General features: G+C 39.4%; 1 protein-coding gene across 2 annotated transcripts in view; it reads left to right on the top strand.

Annotated features, from left to right (window-relative positions):
* Positions 1 to 10,822, top strand: part of LOC116687341 (copine-1) — a 29,274-nt gene that overhangs the window by 10,773 nt on the left and 7,679 nt on the right. Inside the window, exons 1-8 of one of the 2 annotated variants that reach the window (XM_032512662.1) lie at positions 3,350 to 3,546; positions 6,346 to 6,474; positions 6,627 to 6,806; positions 7,702 to 7,776; positions 7,988 to 8,059; positions 9,904 to 9,987; positions 10,365 to 10,454; positions 10,539 to 10,637. In XM_032512662.1, the coding sequence (XP_032368553.1) occupies positions 6,346 to 6,474; positions 6,627 to 6,806; positions 7,702 to 7,776; positions 7,988 to 8,059; positions 9,904 to 9,987; positions 10,365 to 10,454; positions 10,539 to 10,637 (729 nt within the window). In that variant the 5' untranslated portion in view covers positions 3,350 to 3,546. Of the gene's footprint in view, positions 1 to 3,349; positions 3,547 to 6,345; positions 6,475 to 6,626; positions 6,807 to 7,701; positions 7,777 to 7,987; positions 8,060 to 9,903; positions 9,988 to 10,364; positions 10,455 to 10,538; positions 10,638 to 10,822 lie in introns of those variants that run through there. The other variant, XM_032512661.1, reaches the window with a different exon arrangement.

Here is a 10,822-nt window from a genome sequence, read left to right as displayed (position 1 = left end):
ATTAAAACACGACAAATTATGGATAGAGGCTGATGCACTTTTCACCTTAAATGAGGGGGGGTGGAATAAATCTTGTTTACAATAGATGGTAGCATGTCAGTCATGGTGGTGGCCTGTAGGTAGTCTTTAGATAATCTGTATTGGCCTGTAGATGGTAAATTGAGGCCTGTAGATTTTGGCATTTAGATTCTATATTGGCATTATGAAACTAGTCTTTAGATAACAGGTGGTGGCTTGTGTGTTTATTGTATAAAAATTGTCATTGTACAACATAAATAAGATTGCAACCTCCATATCTGTACAATAAAATAAGGTATAGATAAAGAAAGCATGTGACAGAAGTAAGAATAGCAGTAAAGTAAAAGTAAGTTATAACAAATGATAATACAAATGAGTTTAATTTGAGGGTTTCTGTCAGGGCACAGGTCATTTTACAAAGCATAACAATATTCATACAGGTAAAAACAGTAAGACATGACAAAGACACCTGCACAGATAACCACTAAAAAAGTGACAAAATGGGCAGATGTGTAGGGGAAGTTAAAAAAAAAAAAATAACATTTTTGGGCTAAAGGGAATCTGACAATGCGGGTGGGCATTAAAGTGAGTAGGCCAGTTTGAACGGTGGGTGAGATTTGAGGTGGAATTTGAATGTTGCTATGATTACTGTCAAACATGTGGGTGCAGGGTGTTCAAGGGCCTAGAGAAGTGCCGCTAAAAGCCCAAGCAGTAGTGATGGCCAAATGAAGCTTTGTGAACCAGTGTCTTTATTTTCTGAGCCCACTAGATGGCGCTCTTGGTTTTAAGAAAAAGACCTATAGCATTAAAATTAAAATTCAGTGTATGCGCAACACTCTGTTGAACAGAAAGCGCCATCTAGTGGGCTCAGAAAATAGACACTGGTTCACAAAGCTTCGGGGGGGGGGGGGGGGGGGGGGGGGGTAAAACAGTATTCAGCGGTGTAAGTGATGGATGACAGTATTCTAGTGTAGTAGGGGTGACAGTAGCTCAGTACGTTGGGTTGGGAACCGGAAGGTCGCTGGTTCAAGTCCCCGTACGGACCAAAGTAGAGTGTGGACTGGTAGCTGGAGAGATGCCACTTCACCTCCTGGGCACTGCCAGGTTCTCTTGAGCAAGGCACCGTACTCAGAGCGCTGGTCTAGCACTGGCAGCCCCCCCCCCCACTCTGCATGAATATATCCTGTGTGTAGTGATTACATTACTAACAAAACAGAATGTAAATTGTAATATCCCAACATAAATTGTTATAATTATAGTGCAATAGTCAGTGATTAGCCAGAAAATGGCAATAAATTGCCAGTCGAGTTTTAATAATGTGATTTGTAGATGGTATCGAGCTTTATTTTTTAAAATTCTTATTAGTTTGACTGTTTATTTTCAAGCAAAATTTAAACCGATCAAATAAAGTAATCTTTACACTATAGCTTTAATGCAGGTCCTGGGATAATAAACTCAATTCCAATTGCAAACTGCTGTTGTATGAATTGAATTATTTGACAAAGTGACATGGTATTGTATAGTTTATATTCATATTAAATGACAAATAGCGAATTAAATAATGAGAGAACTGTTAAAGCATCCATATTTCCATTATAATTCCCCTTAAATGTGCCTGACAGTATCACATACAGTATGTTGTGTAAAGCTTGTTCCAACTCTTCATTGAAGCTGGTATGAGCTTCATGGAGGTGGATCAGTAGAGGGTAAGGAGGATATGATGTCTAAGACAGCTGAGGCCGGAGCTCAGTTTGTATGGATGAGATTTACAGTGTTTAACAAAACCCCAAGGATGTGTACATGATGACCTTTTCTTTCTCAGGACTGTATTTGTCTGTGTTTTGGTCTGTCCTGTTCTGTTTCCCATCTGCCATATGAGGCTCTGCTGCCCTTTCTGAGTCCATGGTGGCTCCACAGCAAAGGGGGAATAAAATGAAACTGTTATGTGTTCTGTGGAGAGGTTGGATCATGCTGTGTTGCGTTTGTTCTGCCCCTCCTCTGTTTACTGCTCTCAATTAGAATTCTTTGGTTTCTCTCTGATCATCTCAGTACAGCTCATTATCAGACTGGCTGCTTTATTGCTTCAGCAACGGTACTTCCGGCTTGAGTGTCTACCCTTCAACATAAAAGCACAATGTACATAAGTCCTGAAGTGAGAATGAATGTTCATTGCTGACATTAAAGCGTAGTTTGAACCCAAAATATCGACTAAAGGTCCTTTTACTAGCATTACTACTATTATTACATGGAGATTTCGACCGTATGTCACACTCCTTCTCAGCAGATGTTGTCAATTGTCATCACAACCATGTACTGTACATCAACACGATTTGCTGATTAAAAACCTTAAGATGTGAGTGAAAGCTCTATAAAAGTGACATAATGTGGTATTTAATCAGAGCCCTTAATCAAAGCACAGATTAAAACTGATCCTGTCTAAAGAAGTAATAAATTAAATGGTTAAAATGTAAAGGCTGCATTTAAGAGGCTGACAATTATCCTATCAGAGAGCAGTTTCTATATTAATCAATGCACAACCAATATATTTGGAACTGCACAAATTTAATGTTCAAACTCTGCTGCTCGTCTGTACTTTATCCTTAAACGACCTCGTGAAGCTGCTTTGATTTGATTACTGTAAGGATCACTTACCAGAATACTCCTAGTTCAATACAAATGTATCATAATGTTCAATATTTCAATTATTTTGGCCAAAACATTAAACATATTTCATCTAGGACTGTATTTGTTGTTGCTGCACCTTCCTTGTATAAGTTAAACAACAAATATTATTGCGTTAGAAATCACAGAAACCTGCATAGATAAAGACATTTTAGACTTTTAAACGGGAGAGAACAATCTCAGTTCTACAGGACTGGAGAGAACAAGGACTTGAACAATTTAATTTAAAGTCTGTCCTTTCCCCACACTTTTTGTTTCTTGATGTTGTGTTATTGGCTTTATGGGAGCAGAGTAGGGATTTCTGGTTAGGCTTCACCTACTTCCATGGTGCATGGAGAAGGAATGTTAACAATAAAGTTGGTGGTTGTAAATACAAGTGTTGCTGGAGTTTTGACCTCTGCGTGTTGGCTTTGTGGCAACTTGCAACTTTATTTAAAAGATATTTCATTATACTGAGATTTAAGGTTGGTAAACTGCAGAGTGTGTCTTCAAATTGTCTTTTAACATGGTCAAAACGAGAATTTGCTATAAGGTTATTGATGACGATTAGTTGGGGCGCCGCTTTTATTCTGAAGGATTCGAGTCGGAAGTTTCTCATGTTGTTGATGGAATGAGCTAGAAACCACTGAACCCAGTGGGCGTGACTGATAGTCGTCTTGTCAAATCAGGACGTGGTTGTGAAGCTCCCTGTCCAATCAGAGCGCGACAAATCTTGGTGCCGCTCCCTGTTAGCTTAGCTGAACGGACACAAACTGCTGTTTTCCTCCTTCGTTACAGTTAACTTAAAATACAAGCTCCAGCTTTGGTTAATCTTTGAAAAAGGTCCAAAAGATTGCTCAGGTCACGGTAAGTGCTCATTAGGGGGTGTTTACTCTGACTGAAAAGGTGTCGTTATCCTTCCCTGACTATGTGAGTAACGGTAGTTTTTCCTCCGCCCTGGTGTTTTTTCCTGGTCTAAAGAAGATAAAATATGAATATAGCGGCTTTGCTAAGATGATTTACAAAGTTATATTTACACAGTGCCGGGTGTGGGTGGGTGGGTGTCAACATCTCTCTCACACACACACACACACACACACACACACACACACACACACACACACACACACAACCACACACACACGTTGTGTACTGGTGTTACTGTACTAGCTAGCTTAACTGGATTTACAGCCTCAGTCAAAAGAATTCTCATTAAGTCTCATGCTGGTGTGGCCTTCAGGTGCTGCTTACTTAGTTATAAATGTAATGGAGCAAAAAGTCAAATGTCTGAAAATGTAGTGGGATAAAGTATAAAGCAGTACACACACACCTTTTGAATTTTTAAGAACAGAACTAGAGTACCTGTACTTTCCACCATAGATGGCAAAAGTACTCACTTCCCGTACTCAAATAGAAGTACAGATACTTGTGTTAAAAAATACTCCTGGTAGAAGTACTGATTTAACTTCTTTACTCAAGTAAAAGTAGCAAAGTACAGGCTTGGAAATTTACTTAAAGTATAAAAGTAAAAGTAGCCTTGAGAATGACAAAGCTACCTGGACCAGACAGATGTTCCCAGAGAGCATGCTGAGGAACTACAGTGGACATGGAGAAAGGCTCTTTATGCTTTATTCTTTATTATTTATATGTCATTGCCTACATTTTAAAATTGCTGTCTGCCAATTGGCCTAAAACATATAGCTTATTTATTGTGACAGAGACTGGGACTCCAGGTTAACAAGATTCTGACCGAGTAGCAAGATATGAATTCAAGTGTGATTCTGTGAGAAGTCTGTATATTACCATCCAATTAGATTCAATTTGGTATTGATGCAAAAAATAACGGGAACTCCAATGAAATGATTGTTAACTTGTTAGTGAGGACTAGATTAGGACTGGATTTAGAGCTGATTCTGGTTTCCAACTTCGCCCCGGGTGTGTCTGTTAAAACACAGACGGAGACAGCTTCTCTCTGTTGATGCTTTATTACAATCAACAGTATAAACATGGGCGTGGTAGCTCTGCTGTGTGTGTGTGTGTGTGTGTGTGTGTGTGTGTGTGTGTGTGTGTGTGTGTGTGTGTGTGTGTGTGTGTGTGTGTGTGTGTGTGTGTGTGTGTGTGTGTGTGTGTGTGTGTGTGTGTGTGTGTGTGTGTGTGTGTGTGTGTGTGTGTGTGTGTGGGGTTCTGCAAAGAAATAAATAACATTGTAAAGGCTACCATACACATTGCATAGGAGTCATACATGTTAGTAAATAATAACAATAAACCCACTATTAATGACCTCATCTTAATGCAGTGTAAGTGTGGCATGTAAATAATGCACCTAAAATACAAACGTGAGCAAGGACGTTCAATAATCGCCATTGTGAATCAACAGCCAGGTTTTACCTAGGTACACAACATCACTAGCTAACTTTACCTTTGCCAGAACTATAGACCAGTAAAATGTGTCCGGTCCGCGCTGTTTTCCGACATGCACTCCCGATCACACCTGATAGACGAGCTTTAGTTCAAAACTAAAGTAAAGAGCCAGTTTTGTAAAATGCAAGGAGTAGAAAGCACAGATGATTATTAAAATAGAAGGAGTAAAAGTAAAAAGTCGCCAAAAAAATAAATAGTAAAGTAAAAATATATGAAAAATCTACTTGAGGACAGTAACGAAGTAGATGGGACTTCAGGCAATCATGACGTCTTTGTTGTCTTTGTTTAGCTGCAATATTCCAATAATAATCAATAGTATTGATATATATTATTCAGTATGTGACATTTAACTATCCTAAATGGCAATTTTAAAAGTTAACTTCATGTTTCTCCCATTGAGTGATGTTTTTTTGGGGTATTTTTCACTTGTTTTCCATTTCAACATAATGACAGACTGATCTCATATCCATATAAGAGTTTATATAACACAACATCAAATAGACTAGACCGTCCAGCCGGAGTTTCTAACTGCTGTTGAAGATCTCGGAGGCTTCAGCTGTGGTTATATTCGTTTATTTGGTGTCTGTTGGAGGACTGTCCGCCTCTTTTGCATGTGGAAAAGATAGAATTGTACAGTCCTAGTGTTATCTCAATAGAGCTTGTCACACACTATACAGTAATGGTCATTTCATGTAAAAATACAACATAAGTAAGTAAATTAAGTAACTAGCAGAGCTGTCTGTGAATCCAGATGGTCAGAGAAAGTCATACCTCATTTGTACCTCACTTTAAACTGTTTACAACTTTATCTCTGTGGTGCAGCAATGGTGTTACTGCAACATGAACTGTTTAAGTGCAGATTAAAGCATGAAAAATCCTAAAGAAACTGTTTTCTGGATTCAGTGTTGAGCAGTTGAGACTGCAGTGAGGGTCTGTGGCTGTAGTTCTTGGGTAATATGTTTTATTGGTGGTGTTAAGTAGGGCTTGAAGTAACAATTATTTTTATTATCAAGCTTGATTTTCTTGATTTGTTGATTTGTTTGGTCTATAAAATGGTGACACGTTGATCACAATTCCCTAAAGCCAAGGTGACATCTGCCCATTGCTTGTTTTGCCTTTTTAATTTAATTGTCGATAAATGAATTGGCAAAGTAGTTGTTGTTTAATTTCCAAATGCATTGAATTCTGATCTGAAGGTCTCTCTCTCGCTCTCTCTCTCTCTCTCCTCTGCCCCCCCCCCCCCAGATGGCGGAATGTGTCACTAAAGTGGAGCTGAGTGTCTCCTGCTCCGACCTGTTGGATAAAGATGCGGGATCAAAGTCTGATCCTTTGTGTGTGCTGCTGCAGAGTTCAGGAGCAGACAGCTGGACCGAGGTAACGTTACATTACACTACATTTGTTCATGAATGCTGTATGTGCACCATTCACCAAGGCAAATTCCACATAAGTTTAACTTATTGTGTCAAACCCCATTCTGATTTATTTTTATTTATTTTTATTTTATTGATTATCTGTGTCCCTGTCAGCTGGGTCGTACTGAGAAGTTGAAAAATACCTCCAGTCCATCCTTCAGTCAGCGCCTCAGAGTGGATTATCACTTTGAGACGGTGCAGAATCTGAAGCTGGGGGTCTACGATATCGACAACTCCAGCGCTGACCTCGCCGATGATGACTTCCTGGGAGGGGTGGAGCTAACTCTGGGACAGGTACACACCAGACCAACTTATACCAGACTCAGTAGAATCACACTTTTGCCACTGACTCTGGTTCAGTAGAAAAAGATGGGTAAACTTATTCCAGTGTGTCTCCTTGAGCTGTACTGATGCTTCGTTTGTTAAATCTTCATAATACTGTGCTGTTAGTTGTAATGCTTTGGAGAAAATATAACCGCTATTTAATGGGTTGACATTACATTTCCAGTGAGCTAGATACATTTTTTCTTAGAAATCCTAAACCTGGCAAACATCTGATTGAGTCTTCACTTCAACCTTTTCACACTTTTAGTTTTTCAGAAATATTAAAACAAGAATTGGTCAGATCACCAGAAATTTGACCGTTAAATCCCAAAACAAGCTGATGATTTTCTTTTGTAAACAGGTGAAACTTTCTCAGCCTGTCAGTAATGTAATTCATTTGTTTTAATAAAAAATAAATTAACTGGTTTTATCATTATGTCCAGGTTGCAAGACATGAAGTAATCTGCTGAATATTTTCTGAATTAATAGATCAATCCTTTTGTCTATAAAATGTCAGAAAATAGTAAAAATGCTCTGTAAAAAAACAAAAAACAGCAGCAAATCCTTACATTAAAAAAGCTGAATTTTTGGCTCTAAAAATGACTAGAACTATTATCAATAACAAAAATATTTCCAATACATTTTCTGTCACTCAGTAAATGATTTAAAGCTATAGTGCATAGTTTCTGTCGCCCCCATGAGGAATTCTAAGTAATGAGAACTAAAGTGTTGCTGCATCCGCATGACTCATGCCTTACTGTGATATCAAAACACTCTGAATTATATATGCTGCATTTCTAGAGTGGTTTTATATAAAGTATAATATAGCTGCTGATACTAAGACTAATCTATGTGTGTATTTCAGATTGTCTCCAGTAAAACTTTGACCAGACCTCTGCAGTTGAAGAAAGGCAAACCTGCAGGCAAAGGAAGCATCACGGTGTGTGTGTGTGTGTGTGTGTGTGTGTGTGTGTGTGTGTGTGTGTGTGTGTGTGTGTGTAGTGTGTGTAGTGTGTGTGTGTGGGGGTGTTAAAAGCATCACTTTTAAATATTATTATTTTTGTATAAACTATCACTATGAAGCTATATTACATTGTCTTCATGGAGAATCCTGTGTGTGTCTGTCTGTGTGTGTGTGTGTGTGTGTGTAGATCACAGCAGAGGAGATAAAGGACAACAGAGCCATTGAGTTGGAGTTTGTTGCCCAAAACTTGGACAAGAAGGTAACTTGTGTCCTCTTGCTCCTCACTTTCCCACTTTTCGTCATTGTCTTCCTTCTCATCTTACTCTTCATCTTTCTTGTCTTCCTGTTCACCACCTCCACCTCTTCAGACTGTGTTCCAACAGCTCTGTAGCTCTCTAAATCCATTACTAAAGCACCTGCAAACATGGAATTATCTAAACGTTACCGGGCAGAGCTGTCTGTGACAACGCAAATGTCCAAATCAGTTGGATTGGACATCCAATGGTGTTTACTTTGCCAGCTGTACAAATCAGAAAACAGAGTGACTAAAAGAGGATGGGATAATGGACAACATCTTGGAGTGTAGGCCAGAGATGGTCCGATACCATTTTTTGTATACTGATACCTGAACTTGCGTATCGGCCGATCCCGAGTACTGATCCGATACCATTCTGTCATATATTTTATTATGTTTTAACAGCTGTATACTATTATCCCTGTGTGGATGGGATATGATTTCTGTCTTTGTTGTCGGTCTGGCTCAGGTTAAACTCTCAAACAATGAACGCCACAGAACTTACAGTCAATTATAACGGGAAAAGAACATAAACAAACTACATTAACATAGATTTTCTTTGGCGCTTAATTACGTGGTATCGGATCGGTGCATAAACTCTAGTACTTCCCTATACTACTACCAGCGTTTTAGGCAGTATCAGAGGCAATACCGATACTGGTATCGGGACATCTCTAGCTTAGGCAAGAGTGCAGGAAAGAAAAAAAAAATGGCCAAAAGGAAAATTGTATATCTCCACGTGATCTTATAAGACATACATAAAATAATTTTTTACTTTATCACATTACATATGACCACCTCATGTTTCGTGTTCCCTAACCCAAAGAAGCCAATTATCCAACCTTTAAACGTGACTGAGCCTCTGAGATGGAAGATTACTGTGAGAGAAGGTGACTTTCACAAGCATGTTTAAGGCCTAAGCATGGAAGGACTACATAAAAATATCAGTAGACAAAACATTTCATTAAGACGTGTGTGTGACTAATACCGCATATGTCAAAATCGAACAAACTCAGATTTATATGTATATTTTAAAATCAGGCATGGAAATGTACATAGACAAATTGTTGCATCAATAGTGTAGAATCAAATCGTTGGCCTCTGAGTCGAATTGAGTGGTGCCAAGAGATTCACACCCCCAGGAGACATCAACAAATAGTCTAACTGGCGGAGACAATGAGATTCAGGATTTTCTGTCAGTAAGGGCCGATGCAAAAATCTTCAGAAAAATTCAAGGAGCAGAAAGAGACCTAGTTTATGACCAGATTGCAAACTGACTCCAACCGTGTTGCACTCTACCCAGCGCCACGGGCAACTCCGGACAATGTTCAGACCTGACTCCTCAGACATTGCCCAGAGTGAATTAAATATGGCTTGGGTTTGTGAGACGGCCTTCGTTAGTTCTCAGTTATTCACTCAGATTGATTCGATCAGGTTGTACCAGTAAAACCTGAGCAGTGTTTTAGCCAGTAAAGACTTCTCAACAACTCCATAAATAGTTAGTTGCTGGGTCATGAGCCGTTGCATAACTTCTAGTGGAGACAAATGTTTTGTTAAACTTACCTGACATTTCTTTGAAATGTAAATGCGGTCACATATAGTTTAACAAAGACAGGCCTAGATTAACAGATTTTTGTCATTTGAAATCATATTTCTCTAATCCCTTAACCCCTTTACAGAAACCAAGTTTCTCGTCGTTTACGTTATGTTTAGTAAGTCTCACTGGAGCGACAAGGCTTTTAAGCGGTTACCTAAGTACAGTAAACGCACTCAATGACATGGCACTACGTTGTCTTTTCTATGTTCAGGATACGTTTGGGAAGTCTGATCCATTCCTGGAGTTTTTCAAACAAGGAGACGATGGAAAGTGGCAGCTGGTCTACAGAACAGAGGTACAAAGACCACAACACACACACACAAACCACACACACACCCACACACACAAACACACACACCCACACACACCACATCACTCCACACTCTTCCAGCGAGTGTAATGTCATGAAATAATTAGAATTTAAAATCATGTCAGACAATGTCACACAAAAATGGGAGAGCAGACACACATGAAGTGATGGTGAAGATTTGATGATTGTGTCTGTCTGTGTCTGTGTGTCTGTGTCTGTGTCTGTGTCTGTGTTGTGTGTGTGTGTGTGTGTGTGTGTGTGTGTGTGTGTGTGTGTGTGTGTGTGTGTGTGGGTGTGTGTGTGTGTGTGTGTGTGTGGTGTGTGGTGTGTGTGTGTGGGTGTGTTATACGTAGCTATGGTAGGTGGTGAAGAACAATCTGAATCCCTCCTGGAAGAAGTTCTCCGTTCCTCTACAGACGTTCTGCTCCAGCGACCTCGACAGACCCCTGAAGGTTCCACCAATCAGAAGCTTCCTTCACTCATACCAACCAATAAAATCTTCAACAATTACATGAAATCTCCTCCTCTCTCTGCAGGTGGATTGCTCTGATCATGACAGTGATGGATCTCATGATCTGATTGGTTCTTTCACCACTAAAGTCTCTGAGCTGCAGAAGGCTGGACAAGGTTCACAGGTGAGCTCACTGATTAGGGGTGGGGGAAAAAATCAATACAGCATAGTATTGCGATATTTTCTGTGGCAATACTATGTCAATACACAGTCGCCAAGTATCAATCTATAGTATAATCTATGTGTTTGTCTGCTTGACAGTCCCATTTTTCAGCAATAAAATTAAAGTGATATGAACAAACAGAGAAA

The sequence above is a fragment of the Etheostoma spectabile genome, chromosome 4 (assembly GCF_008692095.1).
Source record: "Etheostoma spectabile isolate EspeVRDwgs_2016 chromosome 4, UIUC_Espe_1.0, whole genome shotgun sequence".
NCBI lineage: Eukaryota > Metazoa > Chordata > Actinopteri > Perciformes > Percidae > Etheostoma > Etheostoma spectabile.
The sequence above is the reverse complement of the archived record's forward strand: the minus strand, read 5'-3'. Positions and strand labels throughout refer to the sequence as shown.